Source organism: Salvelinus namaycush, chromosome 21 (assembly GCF_016432855.1).
Source record: "Salvelinus namaycush isolate Seneca chromosome 21, SaNama_1.0, whole genome shotgun sequence".
NCBI classification, from domain to species: Eukaryota; Metazoa; Chordata; class Actinopteri; order Salmoniformes; family Salmonidae; genus Salvelinus; species Salvelinus namaycush.
The window spans coordinates 12,849,165-12,866,278 of NC_052327.1; the positions used below are offsets into that span (position 1 = coordinate 12,849,165).

The 17,114-nt window shown below is 43.2% G+C and overlaps 2 protein-coding genes across 7 annotated transcripts in view; one reads left to right on the forward strand and one right to left on the reverse strand.

Moving 5' to 3' along the window:
• Positions 1–11,338, forward strand: part of LOC120066100 (pleckstrin homology domain-containing family A member 7-like) — a 172,574-nt gene extending 161,236 nt beyond the window's left edge. For 3 of the 6 annotated variants that reach the window (XM_039017206.1, XM_039017207.1, XM_039017208.1), the window contains 8 exons: positions 432–626; positions 1,193–1,289; positions 1,442–1,533; positions 2,620–2,853; positions 6,473–6,697; positions 7,200–7,333; positions 8,440–8,585; positions 10,798–11,338. In XM_039017206.1, the coding sequence (XP_038873134.1) occupies positions 432–626; positions 1,193–1,289; positions 1,442–1,533; positions 2,620–2,853; positions 6,473–6,697; positions 7,200–7,333; positions 8,440–8,585; positions 10,798–10,823 (1,149 nt within the window). In that variant the 3' untranslated portion in view covers positions 10,824–11,338. The remainder of the gene's footprint in view (positions 1–431; positions 627–1,192; positions 1,290–1,441; positions 1,534–2,619; positions 2,854–6,472; positions 6,698–7,199; positions 7,334–8,439; positions 8,586–10,797) is intronic. The other 3 variants (XM_039017210.1, XM_039017211.1, XM_039017209.1) reach the window with 1 other exon arrangement.
• Positions 11,339–12,036: 698 nt separating this feature from the next.
• LOC120066114 (small acidic protein-like) lies at positions 12,037–14,681 on the reverse strand. The gene is made up of 5 exons (XM_039017239.1): positions 14,502–14,681; positions 13,872–13,955; positions 13,464–13,524; positions 13,151–13,260; positions 12,037–12,613 (listed from the first exon to the last, which is right to left on the reverse strand). Exons 1-5 carry the CDS (start codon positions 14,553–14,555, stop codon positions 12,419–12,421), a joined length of 504 nt encoding a protein of 167 aa, XP_038873167.1. The 5' UTR covers positions 14,556–14,681; the 3' UTR covers positions 12,037–12,418.
• Positions 14,682–17,114: the final 2,433 nt, after the last annotated feature.

Below are 17,114 nucleotides of genomic sequence, written 5' to 3' on the forward strand. Positions count from 1 at the left end.
AGTTTGTAAATCTGGGTTTGCTGGGGGATGTAAACCTATACATGGACCACAGTGGGTTAATAATAACAGCAGTTAGTCCTGCGTTAGAGTGGATGTGTTCCATCAAAGTCAAGCTGTCAAAAGTGTGTGGGTTTGGAACTACTGTGCAAAGCGGTTCTTTTTTTTTTTTTTAAGTAAATGAGCTGAGAACACTTGACCGGTGCCGTGAAGGGTCAGAATACATAAAACACATTTAACAGTAAAGCTGAATATGAAACCTAGATAGCCCTGAGTAAAATGACTCCCTTCTAATCAGGGGTTGTCTGAAAGCCTTGATTCCTCCCGCTTCAAGGTCCTTCCCCCTCAGGTTTCTTCCTCCAATGAGCTTTGAGGTACTTGACAATAAGTACCAATTGTGACTGACTTCCTGTATGGGTGTGGCTCTGGTACAGGCAGAAGATGAGGCTCCTCCCAGACCACCCCTGCCCAGCCTCTACGATTATGAAGACCCGCCCCCCGCCATCCCACCCCTCCCCAAAGAGGCGTCGGTGGTAGTACGACACACGTCGGTTCGCGGGCTCAAACGCCAGTCAGACGAGAGGAAGAGAGACCGAGAGAGCGGAGGATGTGTCAACGGAGACTTTAAAGTCAGGACAAGCCTTTTATTTACACTTATTTTGTTATTTATTGTTAAGACGAGCCTTTGTTGTGCTACAAACGTGTGTGCTGCGCGTACAACAGTGCTTTTATCTGGTACTGTTTGTAAAGTTGAACGGTCCATTGCGGGCACTTACGGTATCAACAAAAACACTGCTGTTTTCAGCTATCGCCATCGAAGCCGGTTTTACAGGGCGATATCATACTGTCACTCAGCCGTGTTAACGCCCTCATCATTGAAATCCTACTGACCCATGTCACTTTGAAGAGATGCAAAAGGCTGCATTCTATTCCAAAAAGCTGTCCTCTTCCCTCACTCACTAATCTTCATGCTTCTGAGAGAACTGAAGAGGCAACATAGCGGGAATGAGTGGCTAACACACCTTTCCAGTCGTCTCTGAAGGAGAGGGAATGAGGGTTGAGGGAAAGGCAACAACATTTTGAAATGGAATGCAGCCTTTACCTCATTGAGAGCAAGATGTATTGTATTGAGTAATAAGTTGCCTCAAACCTCGCTGATCTAGTTTCTGACAACTGCAGTATGATTGCGTGTCAGGTGGAGCTGCGGTCATACCTGAGTGAACCAGAACTGCCAGGGACGGGCCAGAGCAGCACAGGGTCTGAGGGGGGCTACCAGACCCTCCCAAACAAAGGTATCATCAGCTAGCCTGCCATTCAGACCTGTGTTATGCTGACATTGCACTCTTTGCCACTCCGTGTCTCTTCAGGGCATTGGTGCTGTGTCAGAATGGGTTTCCCCCCCAGGCATACCACAACAGTGTTTCCTGTTTCCTGTCCGTAACAGGTCTGTCGGGCTCATCGCCGAGGCTGAACCAGTCCAGTAACATCTCCTCCTACGTGACCCTGAGGAGAGGGGCGGCCGCCTCTGCAGAGACGGTGAGTCACCAAGCAGAGCCTGCTCTGGTCAAAAGGAGTGCACTATGTAGGGAATAAGAAGGGTGAGTCACCAGTCACGACACAGGGGAAGGAACGAGATATGAGCTTTATCCAAATCAATCAATCAATCAAATGTATTTATAAAGCCCATCAGCCGATGTCACAGAGTGCTGTACAGAAACCCAGCCTAAAACCCCAAACAGCAAGCAATGCAGGTGTAGAAGCACGGTGGCTAGGGAAAAACTCCCTAGAAAGGCCAGAACCTAGGAAGAAACCTAGAGAGGAACCAGGCTCTGAGGGGTGGCCAATCCTCTTCTGACTGCCGGGTGGAGATTATAACACCCTATTTGCTATGTAGTGCACTACGTTTGACCAGGGTCTATAATTCTCTGTTCAAACGTAGTAGACTATGTAGGGAATAAGGTGACATTAGCCATGCAGTAACCTCTTCTTCTTCAGGAGAACATTCACCAGACCGATTGTCTGTCTGCACAGCACTGGGCCGATTCGTTTTTTTTTTGCTTGCTGTTTGCGCGGTGTGTTATAGGGACCACCCTCCGTTGGCGACTTCTGGCTGTCATAGAATCGGTTTGCAAATTACGTCCGGCACTCTGTTCAGAGGTCCGCGGGGGCTCGACAAACCTACCGGTCTGTCCTTTACACATACACTACAAACACCACAGAGCTGTGGAGCGTACGCCTAACTCGACTAACCTGGGAGCTTCGTTTAGTACTTTATCCTGAGACTGAAGAGGAATTAGTGTTGAGGATTCATTGTTGTTTTTCTTTCTTCCTCCTTTCCTTTACCCCTCTTCATATCACACCCCTATGTCACTACCCATCTCATCTCTTTCACTGTGTTTCTCTCTCCTATCCTTATCTCTCTCTTTCTCTCCTATCCTTATCTCGCTCTCTTTCTCTCTCTCCTTTTCTCTTTCTCTCTTTCCCTCTCTCTTTCCCCCTCTTTCTCTCTCTATCTCTCTCTCTTTCTCTCTCTCCTTATCTCTTTCTCTCTTTCCCTCTCTTTCTCTGTCTATCTCTCTCTCTGTCTCTCTCTTTCTCTCTCTCTCATACTATCTGTCCCAGGAGAGACCTAAGAGTGCTTTGGAGCAGCTCTACTCCTCTGGCCAGCAGCCCCAGCCTCTGGCCCAGGCCCCCCGGGGCCGCATGAGCGCAGAGGAGCAGCTGGAGCGCATGAAGAGGCACCAGAGGGCCCTGGTGCGCGAGCGCAAGAGGAACCTCAGCCAGGGAGAACGCCACTCCAACACTGCTCATCGTACCTCCTCCACCAGGGCTCTCTCCTCCACTGACCTGGGCTCAGTACGTTACCCCCGCAGCAGAAGCAGGGACCACTGCCACTGTCGCGCCCCCGCCGAACCCCCCACATAGGCGCTGCCGCAAATGCTAACATGCTAACATCCCCTACTCACCCTCTCCCCCATGTGTAACCAATGGCACTAACATGAGTAAGCGTTAGCATCGTGCTAGCACGCTAAGGGCCAGTGGGACTGGATGGGACAAAGCTGTGGCTGGCTGGGCTATAGAGCGGTTGGACTGTGCGTGGTGGAGGCTGCTTGGGAGAGTAGGGGAGGGGATATCTGTCAAAGATGGGACTGTGAGACAGAGCTGTTCCCCATATTAAGGTGTATGGGTTGAGTTTACCTGATCACTGGTGCCCCCGTGTGGTACCTCACTGACACACACTGAATGTATATCAAGGAGAAGAAGAGGGGGACTGGCTACAGGCATAGCTCTGCCTTCCCTCTCTCTCTGTCACGAGAAAAGAAAAGCCCTTTCATTGTACATTTACACTACATGTACATTAGTATTTATTTACTGAAGGATATTTTCAGTAGCCTATACATTTGTAAAATTATATTTTATAGAGATTTGATAAAATGGGGATGGGGAAATGTGTACCATATTTGAACAAATCAACTCGGTGGGAAGTGGCACAAATCATTATCAAACCGCCCTCCTCCCTCCATCTTTCAAATGATATGAATGGAATGAAATCAAAGTGCCTTTAGTTCCTGGTGAATAATCATTCCTCTTCTCACAAAATTCACCTGCAGCCTCTTTTCCCACCGTGTTTGTCTTATTGCTATGGCTACCACAGAATCCCATTTAAATCAGCTTTCAGATAGTTGTCTTACGTCTGTTTGAGGTTTCTTGTGCGTGCCAACCTAGGAGAGTCAACCTTACGAAGACTAATTAACCATCTAATATATGATCTAACACACAATCTGAACCAGATTGCTGTGTTCATCAATACCCTGAAACTCCTTACTACATTTGCCATCGACCCTTGTGTTCCCAAGCTCCTACTAACATTTGGCAATACGTAGATCAACTCCTGCTGGTTACTAACTTTCATTTTGTAACGCTTCGCCATAATAGCCAGAGATTTTAGGCTCCCTCTTTTTGGTCATTTGAATTTATTTTATTCCACCATGACACACTAAACAGTCACTTATTCGCAGCATTTAGTAATTAGTTTCTGCCACATCGACATCATCACAGCTTTTTTTCTTTCTTTTTTACTACAACAAAGACTTTTGTACTTCACCGTGGTTGATCGCTACTACGGCCTACTTCTACGGTCAAGGTCATAGTGAGAGAGTATTAGCCTATTTGTTCTGCTTCACTGCAAATGAAAGGACAGGAGAGGGGAAAAGTAAAATGGCTGCCACCAGCTTACCGTCAAGGCAGGTGTAAATTCCACCATGTTGCTTTTACCCATCCCAATTGATTTATTTTTAGCGGCGAGGATGAGCAAAAATTGCACAGAGAAAGGAAGTCACTAGAGACACTAGAGAATGCTAAATTATACTGAGAGGCAACGCACAGCTCCTTCACGCCTGTTCTTTTCCGATGTAGAGATTTGCGCTCGAGAATAAAATAATTTTGCTTCAAAAAAAAAAAATCACCTCTGGCTGTGTGTTTCCATTTTGGCGGGGGTTTGATGAATATGTATGTATGTATTTTCCCAGGGGGGGTGTGGTTTTCCTCTGTCCGGTGAGCACAATAACGCATGTGATGCACTTTCTCCTCACATCATGGGAGGCTTACACGCACTGGAGTGGTAATGATGCATGCATGGGTTTGAGAGCTAGGACACACACATAAATACACTCATACAGTACAAACCGATATTTACTCACAACACAAATGCGTTTATGTATGTGTTTGGAAAAGCAAATGTGTGTATGTGTGAGTGTGTGGTAACAGGTTAATCAGTATCCTTTTGGTGATTGGTATTTTATGTTGCTGTCATTAATCTAATAATAAAATCCTCTTTCTGGTAATCCTGGAAACAATTAAATGCAATGAAGTTGCTGGTGGTGGAATGGAGACGCAATAGGGACTTCCTATGGTGACAGTGCAGAAGCCAAGAAAGACAAGATTTCGGATGCATGGTCCTCACTCCTCAAGACTTCATTTGTCCCCGCAACACAGAAGCTGTCCGTCCTCATGGGACTAGGATTTGTGCTGTGAAATCAGCTCCAGATACAATATACCTTACATTACGTTTTTTTCTCCGGGTTCTACACAGGGTGGTCCAATCTGTGCTGGTGTTGTGTTGTCTCTTAGTGTGAAATAATAAGTAAAAAATACTTTTTATTTTGCCTCTGAAAATCAACCAGATGAAGTAACTGTTGTGTTTGTCCCCCCCAGTGGTCAGATGAAGTAACTGTTGTTTGTCCCCCCCAGTGGTCAGATGAAGTAACTGTTGTTTGTCCCACCCAGTGGTCAGATAAAGTAACTGTTGTTTGTCCCACCCAGTGGTCAGATAAAGTAACTGTTGTTTGTCCCCCCCAGTGGTCAGATAAAGTAACTGTTGTTTGTCCCCCCCAGTGGTCAGATAAAGTAACTGTTGTTTGTCCCCCCCAGTGGTCAGATAAAGTAACTGTTGTTTGTCCCCCCAGTGGTCAGATAAAGTAACTGTTGTTTGTCCCCCCCCCCAGTGGTCAGATAAAGTAACTGTTGTTTGTCCCCCCCAGTGGTCAGATAAAGTAACTGTTGTTTGTCCCCCCCAGTGTTCAGATAAAGTAACTGTTGTTTGTCCCCCCCAGTGGTCAGATAAAGTAACTGTTGTTTGTCCCCCCCAGTGGTCAGATAAAGTAACTGTTTGTCCCCCCCAGTGTTCAGATAAAGTAACTGTTGTTTGTCCCCCCCAGTGGTCAGATAAAGTAACTGTTTGTCCCCCCCAGTGGTCAGATAAAGTAACTGTTGTTTGTCCCCCCCAGTGGTCAGATAAAGTAACTGTTGTTTGTCCCCCCCCAGTGGTCAGATAAAGTAACTGTTGTTTGTCCCCCCCAGTGGTCAGATAAAGTAATGGTTGTTTTTACCCCCCAGTGGTCAGATAAAGTAATGGTTGTTTTTACCCCCCAGTGGTCAGATAAAGTAATGGTTGTTTTTACCCCCCAGTGGTCAGATAAAGTAATGGTTGTTTGTCCCCCCCAGTGGTCAGATAAAGTAACTGTTTGTCCCCCCCAGTGGTCAGATAAAGTAACTGTTGTTTGTCCCCCCCAGTGGTCAGATAAAGTAATGGTTGTTTTTACCCCCCAGTGGTCAGATAAAGTAATGATTGTTTTTACCCCCCAGTGGTCAGATAAAGTAACTGTTTGTCCCTCCACTAGTGGTCAGATAGAGTAACTGTTGTTTGTCCCTCCACTAGTGGTCAGATAAAGTAACTGTTGTTTTTCCCCCCCAGTGGTCAGATAAAGTAATGGTTGTTTTTACCCACCAGTGGTCAGATAAAGTAATGGTTGTTTTTACCCCCCAGTGGTCAGATAAAGTAACTGTTGTTTGTCCCTCCACTAGTGGTCAGATAAAGTAATGGTTGTTTTCCCACCCAGTGGTCAGACAAAGTAACTGTTGTTTGTCCCTCCACTAGTGGTCAGATAAAGTAATGGTTGTGTCTGTCTCCCCCTAGTGGAGGCAAGAGCAGGAGGACTTTGATTTGCAGCTGGAGCAGAAAGCTCAGGTGGAAGAGCGACAGGTTGCCGAGGGCCAGAGCGACGAGGGGCGGAGCGAGCTGAAGGAAAAGAGGATCCAATCAGACGAGTGGCTCTCGGTGATGGCCATGCCCATGATGGCCATGCCCATGAGGGAGATGGACATGGAGCCCCTCGACTACGACCTGGATCTCAGTCGTGAGGTACGTTCACCGATGGCCAATCAGAATCTGGCGCCGAATATTCTCCTATCAATACTCTCCATTATTGGTTGAATATTACATCTGTACTCAAGTGGTTTAAAGAGAAAGTTCAGTATTTTAAAACTTAATGTTAGGTGGTTTCTGAAAGTAGTCTATGGGCCTGGAGAAACTGAAATCCATGCTTGTTTGTTTTTTTATTATAAAATACTGAACTTCCCCTTTAATATTATGCAGTCGTATATGGTTTTGAATTTGAGGAAAGACTGTAGCCTGCTGCACTCATACTACTTCCCATTCACCACATACAATGAACTGATGCTTTCAACTACAGTCACATAACCTTGCCTTTATGGAGCCTCGTAACTATACAGAACCGCAAAGTATACATTTATCTAACCCCAACAGTGTGACCACCTAAACAGATGATTGGTGTATATTGTTCTAAGCCTGAGTACGGATTGGTTGGTTGACTGGACATCTTCACTATGATTGGTCTATGTAGCTTTCCAAGCCCCAAAAGGTGTCTATCCCAGAGCGCTATGTGGAGTCAGACCCAGAGGAGCCTCTGAGTCAGGAGGAGATGGAGGATCGTCAACGCAGAGCAGAACGCATCAAGAACATCCTGGCCAAATCCAAGTACTACTGACTTAGTTTCAGCCATTCAGTTCATGTTGATACAATGAGGATGATGACGGCGATAATAATATATTTGTTTTATATCAATTCTCCTTATTGAGAAAAGGGTAACACTTTATTTGGATAGTCCATCTGTAAATGCTCTACAGCAGGGATCATCAACTAGTTTCAGCCACGGGCCAATTGTTTTCTTGAGCGTATGGTCAGGTGGCCGGAACATATTTCCAAATCATTTGTAGACCGCAAATTGACTGCAAGGAGCCCAAACAGATACAACATTTGACTAAAACAGGATGATTTTGAACCTTGCTTACATTTCTATACAATCACATTTATCTCTCTATTATGCGTGGAAATACTTTGGAACAGATTTCCAAAATTAAAATGACTTGGCGCTGATTTGCTGTTTTTTTTATTTTTTTACAGTCTTTTATGTCTCGGGCCGCCAGGGGAACCCTGCTCTACAGATTATAAGCATCATTTCAACAGCATGTCTTGGGCCTTTCAGTAGCAACAGTATATCACATCATTTTCAACAAGGTAGTTTATAGTCCATCTATGGATGTTCAGCAATCTGTTGACCATCAACAGCATTTTAACAGAATGCCTTTAGTCCTTCAGTAGCATCTCCACTGTGTTTCATCATTACAACATGCAGATGACATGTTACTGATCGTCTGTAGATAGTTTGTAGAGCATCTACAGATGGACTATCCAAAGAAAGTGTTACCTAGAAAGGAAAACATTAACGGTATCGCAAGCATCATAATGCCCCATCTCATGGGTCCCTGGATCCTGTGTTGAGTGAGCTGTGGCTGATTTGATAAAAATGTACGGATTAAAACATGGGTTCTGAAAAACCGGGTTCTGACTTGAACCTTAAGCAAACTACAAAAGCTCTAGAACCCATTACAAAAAAAGCTAACGCGATACTCATCTGTGTCCTAAATGGCATCCTTTTCCCTACACTCTTGGTCAAAAGTAGTGCACTATATAAGGAATAGGGTGCCATTTGGGACGCGGATTTCCTTTGCCCCTCAGTGTTTTCCTTTGTTTCGGTCTCTCTTTTCCCTGGTGTGTATTTCCCTTCCCACCGTGTGTGTCAGTTTTCAGAACATACACCCGTCGTCTGGCGTGTCTGTCCCACTGAACTTCACTGATTTGGACTTAGCCATGCGGCAGCAGGAGAGGATCATGACTGTGTCCCACGCCTTGGCCTCGGAAGCCTCCGTTAAGAGCAAGCAGTTCACAGGTCAGCTCATACATGCACATGCTTTAAACACGCACACTGCAAATGTGCATACCGCCCAGTTCACACACACTCATAGGTGACTCTATGTGTACTGCGCGCGCGCGCACCCACATAACACACACACACACAAACAAACCCTTTTCCCACTGAACTGGCCTACAGTATCTTTAATCCCATCATAACCATGAATTCTTTCATAAAACTCTCCCAATTCTAAATTGGCGTGAACAGAGACTCCTTTAATATTCCTATGCAGTGCCTTCGGAAAGTATTCACAGCCCTCGACTTTTTCCACATTCTGTTACAGCCTGAATTTAAAGATGATTAAATTTCCACAAAAAAATGTCATTGGCCTACACACACAATACCTTATAATGTGAAAGTGGTATTATGTTTTTATAAATGTTTACAAATTAATTACAAATGAAAAGCTGAAATGTCTTGAGTCAATAAGTATTCAACCGCTTTGTTATGGCAAGTCTAAATAAGTTCAAGAGTAAAAATGTGCTTAACAAGTCATATAATAAGTTGCATGGACTCTGTGTGCAACTATTGTGTTTAACATGATTTTTGAATGACTACCTCATCTCTGTACCCCACACATACGATTATCTGTAAGGTCCCTCAGTCGAGCAGTGAATTTCAAACACAGATTCAACCTTCGCAAAAAAGGGCACCTATTGGTAGAAAATAAAAAAAGCTGACACTGAATATCCCTTTGAGCATGGTGAAGATATTAATTACACTTTGGATGGTGTAGTAATACACCCATTCACTACAAAGAGACAGGCGTCCTTCCTAACTCAGTTGCTGGGGAGAAAGGAAACCGCTCAGCGATTTCACCATGAGGCCAATAGTGACTTTAAAACAATTACAGTTTTAAGAATGTAATGACTGTAATAGGAGAAAACTGAGGATGGATAAACAACATTGTAGTTACTCCCAATACTAACATAATTGACAGAGTGAAAAGAAGGAAGCCTGTAAAGAATAAAAATATTCCAAAACATGCATCACGTTTGTAACAAGGCACTAAAGTAATACTGCAAAAAATGTGGCAAAGCAATTCACTTTTTATTGCACAAATGTTGCACGATCCAGGTGTGGAAAAAGCTCTCAGACTTACCCAGAAAGACTTACAGCTGTAATCGCTGCCAAAGGTGCTTCTACAAAGTATTGACTCAGGGGTGTGAATACTTATGCAAATGAGATTTCTGTACTTCATTTTGAATAAATGTGCAAATATTCCTAAAAACATGTTTTCACTTTGTCATTATGAGATATTGTGTGTAGATGGGTGAGTTATTTGTATTTAAAAAAAAATCTATTTTGATTTCAGGCTGTAACACAACAAAATGTGGAATATGTCAAGGGGTATGAATACTTTCTGAAGGCACTGTAAATATCAGGCAGGAAACCTAAGCTATCACTGCTGTTGATATATAGCCTCCCTTCAGAGAATCCAAACTAGTTCACAGGAAATTATTTAGACTTACTATTATGTGTGAGGCAGAGCCTGCATCCTGATTCTCCCTTGTGCACTTGCATACTTTCTCGTATGGATTTATCAATGGTGGAAACTCCCTCCAGCCAATGCTTACATCAATTCTATGACACTTGAGTGTGCAAGTGCACACAGTCTGTGAAGGGTACAGCACACTCCGGGGTGAAGTTTCCCTAGGTACAGATCTAGGATCAGCTTTCCCTCCCCCAATCATAACCTTAACACACTAGTGGGGAATATGCAAAACTGACCCAAAATCAGTGTCTAGGGGCAACTTCACCCTACAGCACAGTAACCGGACCCTCTCTCATTGTCCCTGGTTGTGCAGAGAGCGAGATGCTGGGGAGATGAACAGATCTAGTGAAGGTACACCGCATCTTCTCTGAGTGTCGTGACCTTAAGATGCCTCTGTGATGTTTGTGGTGGCATAACTGTAGTCTTTAGGTGTCATTTCTGCTCTCACGAGATTGGGTGTTTTGGTGGTTGCTCTTCTGAAGTGTGGTGGCTTTTCGCGTCCAAATGTTCTTGGCTCATGTGTTTTGAACGTGGAAAGATTTTGCCTCATTGTTTCCACACGAACACGTTTGGATAATACTTGGGCTTTTTAGAAAGATGGGTTTAACTATAGATTGAAGACATCAAAGAGTCTTTCACAAAGTCTGTATTTTCAATGTCATGAGTGTTATCCTCCCCCCTTCCTCATTTCAGCCAAAGCTCAGCTGAGCTCTGACTGACCGTTGACTAACAGACGCCAACAGGACCTCCGTGTGGATGAAAACTGTGGAGTTCACTGACAAAAGTGAAGTGATTTTGTATTAGGCTTTTTATTAGCGCTAAAACAAGATGCTTTTTTAAAGAACCAAAAGGAGTTATTTGAAACTCAGAGCATTTGAAACCACACTGCGTGTACTTAATGTTAAGGTTGTTTATACATGCTTTTGCACTTTTATGGCGTGTGTGTAATTATTAACACCTACTAGTTTTTGCAATGGAGAATAATTAGCTGTTTTTTTGCAGTGTGGTCTATTTTCAACAGAAATTAAGTTCAAAGCAATGTTTTCTAAGGTTGCAGATAGGGATATTTATTTTGAGTAATTAAAGAAGCTTGCACCAAATGTTACTTTTTGTAGCTCAGCAATGCAACCTAATGCTTTGGCCAATCAACTGTATTGTGTAATTTAAAAAGGAAAGAAACCATACTGGTGTTTTATTGAAATAAAGGTTTTAACAAAACACGGTGTCTGTCTTTCTCACTATTTATGTTACACACTCTTATACTCTCCATGTGGATACAATGTGTCATAAATGTCAAATGAACTCACCAAAAAATAGAAATGCCACAATTTTACTGAGTTACAGTTTGAGGAAATCAGTCAATTGAAATAAATTCATTAGGCCCTAATCTATGGATTTCATGACTGGGCAGGCCTATCAGAATGAGTTTTTCCCCACAAAAGGGCATTATTACAGACAGAAATACTCAGTTTCATCAGCTGTCCGAGTGGCTGGTATCAGACGATCCCGCAGGTGAAGAAGCCAGAGGTCTTGGGCTGGCGTGGTTGTGAGGCCGGATGGACGTACTGCCAAATTCTTTAAAACGACTTGAGACATATGGTAGCGAAATTAACATTCAATTCTCTGGCAACAGCCCTAGTGGACATTCCTGCATGCCAATTGCAACTGCACATTTTAGAGTGGCCTTTCATTGTCCCCAGCACAATCTGCACCTGTGTAATGATCACGTTTGTTGATATGCCACACCTGTCAGGTAGATTGTTTTGGCAAAGGAGAAATGCTGAGAAATAAGCTTTTAGTGCATATGGAACATTTCTGGGTTCTTTTTCACCTCATGAAACATGTCACGTTTATATTTTTGTTCAGTGTAGTTGAACTATTTCCTCATCAATTTTCTCCCCCAGAATTCAGAACCTGAGAGAACTGTGGCACTTCAGTTTGTCATTAAGTACCTTTTATTACTGATGGTGAGACATTGAACAGGACTGTAAAAGAGCTATCGAGCCAATAGGTTCAACCCCGTTTCATTCAATACAACTTAATTAAAGCTTTTGCTTCATCTCAAATCCATTAAACACGTCAGACCAGTCCCTCTTCCGGTTAGGAATTCCTAAAAAACTGACAAGGAAACAATGGGAAGAATCTGTCTCAATCGACGATTACGTCACCTGCTACTCAGCATTGAAACATAAAAAATAAAAAAACATTCTTAAACCACGAAGTTACCAAGTATCTAGTACTTCAGAGACAAAAGAACGCATTTACAAATCTGTGGTTCGACATAAGAAAAAGTTATTTTGTTTTTCGCCCATTCTTAGGATAACTTCACAAAGGCCATTTTGTGTTTGTCTTCTACGCTGGGCTCTGCCCTCCTGCCGTTTGGGCTCTGTGAGGGGGATTTCTCCGGTAACTCCTGGTTTTCCGAAGGGCTGTCTGGGGCTTTGGGACTGGCTGGTTGCTCTGCTTTGCTTTGGCTCTCTGCAGGTGGGGAAGGTGGGGCTGGGTCAGGCTGGGGGGGAACAACAGAAGAGAGACAATATCTTAAGACTGGGGCAACACACAGGTGTGTACATGACATTGACTGTAGCAATCATGCCTCTGACTTGAGCCAATCACAAACAGTCTTACAGACAGAGCAACACATTTTGATGTCGAGGAACTTAATCTGCTGTCATTAATCTTACATGCAATTGAAAATATACAGGTCCAATAAGAAGCACGGCCCCTAACTAAGATCTCAATGTAGATCATCCATCAATCAGTATTACATCACAGTCTAATCATGCCATTCTAGCCTCACCTAGCTGTAACAGGCCAGGGTTGTGTTCATTAGGACAAACGTTTTGCAACAGAAAAGGAAAACAAGCGTTTCTTAGTACCTTGCGCTTCAGCCATGCAACACCATAGGTTGATGTATGCATCAGAATGTAACAATTTGTCGGCCATCTTTGCTAGGACCAGTTCTCAATCATCAATAGGAACTTATGGCAGAAGTGGCATGCACGCTCTGTATCGATGTTCAACCCGTCTCTCCATGATCTCTCACCTCACTGAAGCCCAGGCCGACGTGTCTCCTGTTTCTGCCCGACAGCTTCCCGTCCAGCCCCTGCTGGTACTGCAGCTCCAGCTCAGAGTTCATCCTCCTGTCCTCAGCCCCTGCAGAGGACAAGCTAGTGAAACACCAATCATACCCAATACAGTGCTATCTGGACCGAAATAGTACTGTATTGGTATGGGATAAGATTAGATTAAATGGATACATCCCTAAGTAAAGGATGATCAAACGGAGTGTAGAATAGAATTGTCAAGATACCAGTACCATGACAACCCTAATACATAATTCAAAGAGGGTTCCTCACCACTGCGGACATGGGATGTTGCCTTGTGATCTCCAATGACTAGGCGTCCAGTGTGCTCTTTCTGCAGAAACAAAACACAGTAAACATTGGATTCTGGAATATCACAGTTCTGTTTCTCCTTTGACAAAGCTGTATGGATAAGGTGTAGCCTACAATAAAATGGTGGCTCAATCTAATACTGGAATAGAGGTAACAGTCACAAGAAAAACATTTGTCCAGCACCAGATGTTTTACAGATTTGTTTTGCCCTAAACTGGCACACTTCATTCAACTAGTCAAGGGCTGGATGATTCGTTTACATTGAGCCAGGTGTGTCAGTGTAAGGGCTACAACAAATGTGAACACCTAGTGGTCCAGAGGAAATGGGGTGGGAAACCGTGTACTAGTCTACATAGAACATGACCAAACCTTCCCTGCACCCATCAACCGCAAAAACTTCTGTTTTCTCTCATTGTCCCCCAGATCTGCAGCTTCCCATGGTGTAGGTCCATCCTGCAAGAAACCAACACCGAATTGGCTACAGTACACAACGAATGGGATCCCAGAATATAGTCTAGGTCTATTGCACCGTAGCCTCAAAGATCAAACTGCCAAATTAGCTCAATCACATCTTAATCTAACGTTAGCTAGTTACATCATAGGCCGAGTAGTAACAGCATTGAGTTGATTCGTTTATCAAAAATACATCTCTAATTATTGCCTGGCTGGCGAGCATAATGACCTGTCAATCTGGCCACCTAACATGGTGACTAAGTTAGTTAACTAACGTTACTAACGTACAGTAACGTGGCTCTCTATACTAGGGGTTGTTAACAATGAATTAACTAAGTTGGCTAGCTGTTTTACTAACGATTTTTATAACTGGTTTTACTCTGTAGTTATGGCTTTGTTGGGTTAGTTATGAGGACGCAAACTGGCTGCATAGCTAACGTTGGCTACATGCTTCTCTTTGCTGAAGCCAACAAGACAGGCCTTGCTAGCTACCTGAACCGCAAGGTAGTCACGTTCAATGACTAGCTAGCTATACAGTTAACCTACATCACTTGGAGAGCCAGGTCTTTTTGTCCCGTGTCGATTCCCTGGAGAACTCATTTTCACAGCAATGCTTCAGCTGGCTAAGTCAAAAATATTGACATAGCCGTTCAGACTGGCTAGCTATGCTACTGTCAACAAATATCAAAGACCTGTGGCTGCAGTGTGTGAACCCGACCGGAACAAAGCAATTCGAACTTCCGGTTGCAGTGCTTTGATCGTCTTTACGTTTTTATGGCAGACTACACCTATTGGTGTATTGCCGCCACCTACTGTACAGGGTATTGAAACTAAAAATATTCCTTTGCGGGAAGAGGGGCTAGTGACCCGAAATAATACAAAAAATATATCAAACAACTATCCCACTTCTTCAATCACATTCAAATCACAACAGGCTCAGGTGCATGTGAGGACAGAGCATTCATCAACAGGATTCCTTGTAATGCCTCTGCAGAACAAACGCTCAGCCGCACTAACAATGATGCCTATTTTCTCACATTTCCTCTCCGTTTGCACTGTGGAGTTGATAACCAAAGTAATAAACGCTACTAAGTCCACCTTCTTAACATGCAACATGTCAGGATCCCTCTGACAAGGAACATCATCTTGTGTCTCTACTCCTACAATCATTACATCTTCAACCTTACTCCTTACTTCCACTCTTCGCAACACCTCCGGATAAGAGACATTACGGACAGCCCTTTATTTGTGAGTGGGGAAAAAAACATTTAAACCTAAATTGGAATTCCACCACGTTCAACATACTATTCATCATCTCCAGCACCATACCATTATCTATGTGAAAACAGCGGTTCTTCGACCCTGTAGAACAAATAAGAAGAAACGGTCCTGAAAATGCCTGATGTCATCAAAAGTAAAAACAGTACAACCTAATAAAAAAAACTGCAATGTGTTTATCCTACCTGAAAGGCTGCCACATCTTGTAACTTGTCATACTATCTCTTTCCTACAGTAGGTAGCCCAGAGCCATCTCCTCGTGATATTCCTCTCTAGTTTCATAATTCATTGATTAGCAAATGTTGAATCAAATCAAATGGTATTGGTCACATACACGTGTTTAGCAGATGTTATTGTGGGTGTAGCGAAATGATTGTGTTTCTAGCTCTGACAGTGCAGTAACAAGTAATATCTAACAATTGCACAACATATACCCAATAGACACAAATCTAAGTAAAGGATGGAATTAAGAATATATAAATATATGGACGAGCAATGTCAGAGCGGCATAGACTTAGATACAGTGAATAGTATAGAATACAGTATATACATATGAGATGAGTAATACAAGATATGTAAACATTATTAAAGTGACTAATGTTCCATTTATTAAAGAGGGCAGTGATTTCAAGTCTATATATATTTATAGACTATATGTTTAACAGTCTGATGGCCTAGAAGCTGTTTTTCAGTCTCTCGGTCCCAGCTTTGATGCACCTGTACTGACCTCGCCTTCTGGATGATAGCGGGGTGAACAGGCAGTGGCTCGGGTGGTTGTTATCCTTGATGATCTTTTTGGCCTTCCTGCGACATCGGGTGCTGTAGGTGTCCTGGAGGGCAGGTAGTTTGCCCCCGGTGATGTGTTGGGAAGACCGCACCACCCTCTGGAGAGCCTTGCAGTTGCGGGGGGTGCAGTTGCCGTACAGTTACACCTACCTACGGTGCAGTTGTTATAGGCTGCTAGCTAACCAACATCAACTAGCCCACAAAGTTTTTAGTTTTATAACAATAAACAGTGAATGTTTGGAGTTATTATGCTTGAAAGTTGCTATTATCTTGGTGCTTAGAGCCACACAATGACTTTTCCCAGTGGCAATAAGACTCCTGAATGATGCCTTTCATTAGTAGGACCAGCAGGTGCCCGCTAGCCTACAGCAATTTCTTTCAGCAAACAGTTCAGATGAAAAATTATTAGTTAGTACACTTGCAGTTCAATTGCAAAATTACTGGTCATAAAATAACAGATTTTAGATAGGATGATGATGTAGATCAAACCAGATGAGTTCAGAGGAGAATTAACATCCTTTGAGTGAATTTACTGGGGTAAGTAATAACATCCAGAGTTGATTATCTTGTTATGGCACAAAAAATCACAAACAAGTGAATGCTGATGAAAAACAAAATAAACACATTTTCATTAGATTAAGAGCGCAAAGATGACACCTATTCCCCACAGCACCATGTGGCCACATCAATCATGATATGCTCTCTTTCATGGTACTTTCTTTGTAAAACTACAGAGATACTCTGGAAACAACGGTCATAAAATTAATTGATGCATTGCTGAGGGATTCCTTTGGTCATAGTAACCTCTAGTGGTCAAGGTAAAGAAGTGCAATCCCTACCAAGGAGTATGAATTGGTGGTACATGAGCGCACGTTTTAGTTTTAGCCCAGCATTATCACACCTGATTCTAATCAAGGACATGATGTTGGGTTAATTAGTTGTTTTTGATTTATACTGAAAAGTATGCAATGGTTAATGTTTCAGTAATATCTGTCTCACAATTCTCTTATCACCCTGACAGACATTCCAAAACAAACGACCACGAATTCAAATCAAGTCAAATTTTATTTGTCACATGCGCCGAGTACAACAGGT

Excerpts from the sequence above, each read along its gene's own strand:
- LOC120066114 (XM_039017239.1), bottom strand. The coding sequence starts at position 14,555 with ATGAGTTCTCCAGGGAATCGACACGGGACAAAAAGACCTGGCTCTCCA. Across the intron at positions 13,956-14,501 it reads GACCTGGCTCTCCAAGTGAT|GATGGACCTACACCATGGGA; the intron begins GTAGGTTAACTG and ends GGTTTCTTGCAG. Across the intron at positions 12,614-13,150 it reads TCGGCCTGGGCTTCAGTGAG|CCTGACCCAGCCCCACCTTC; the intron begins GTGAGAGATCAT and ends GTTCCCCCCCAG.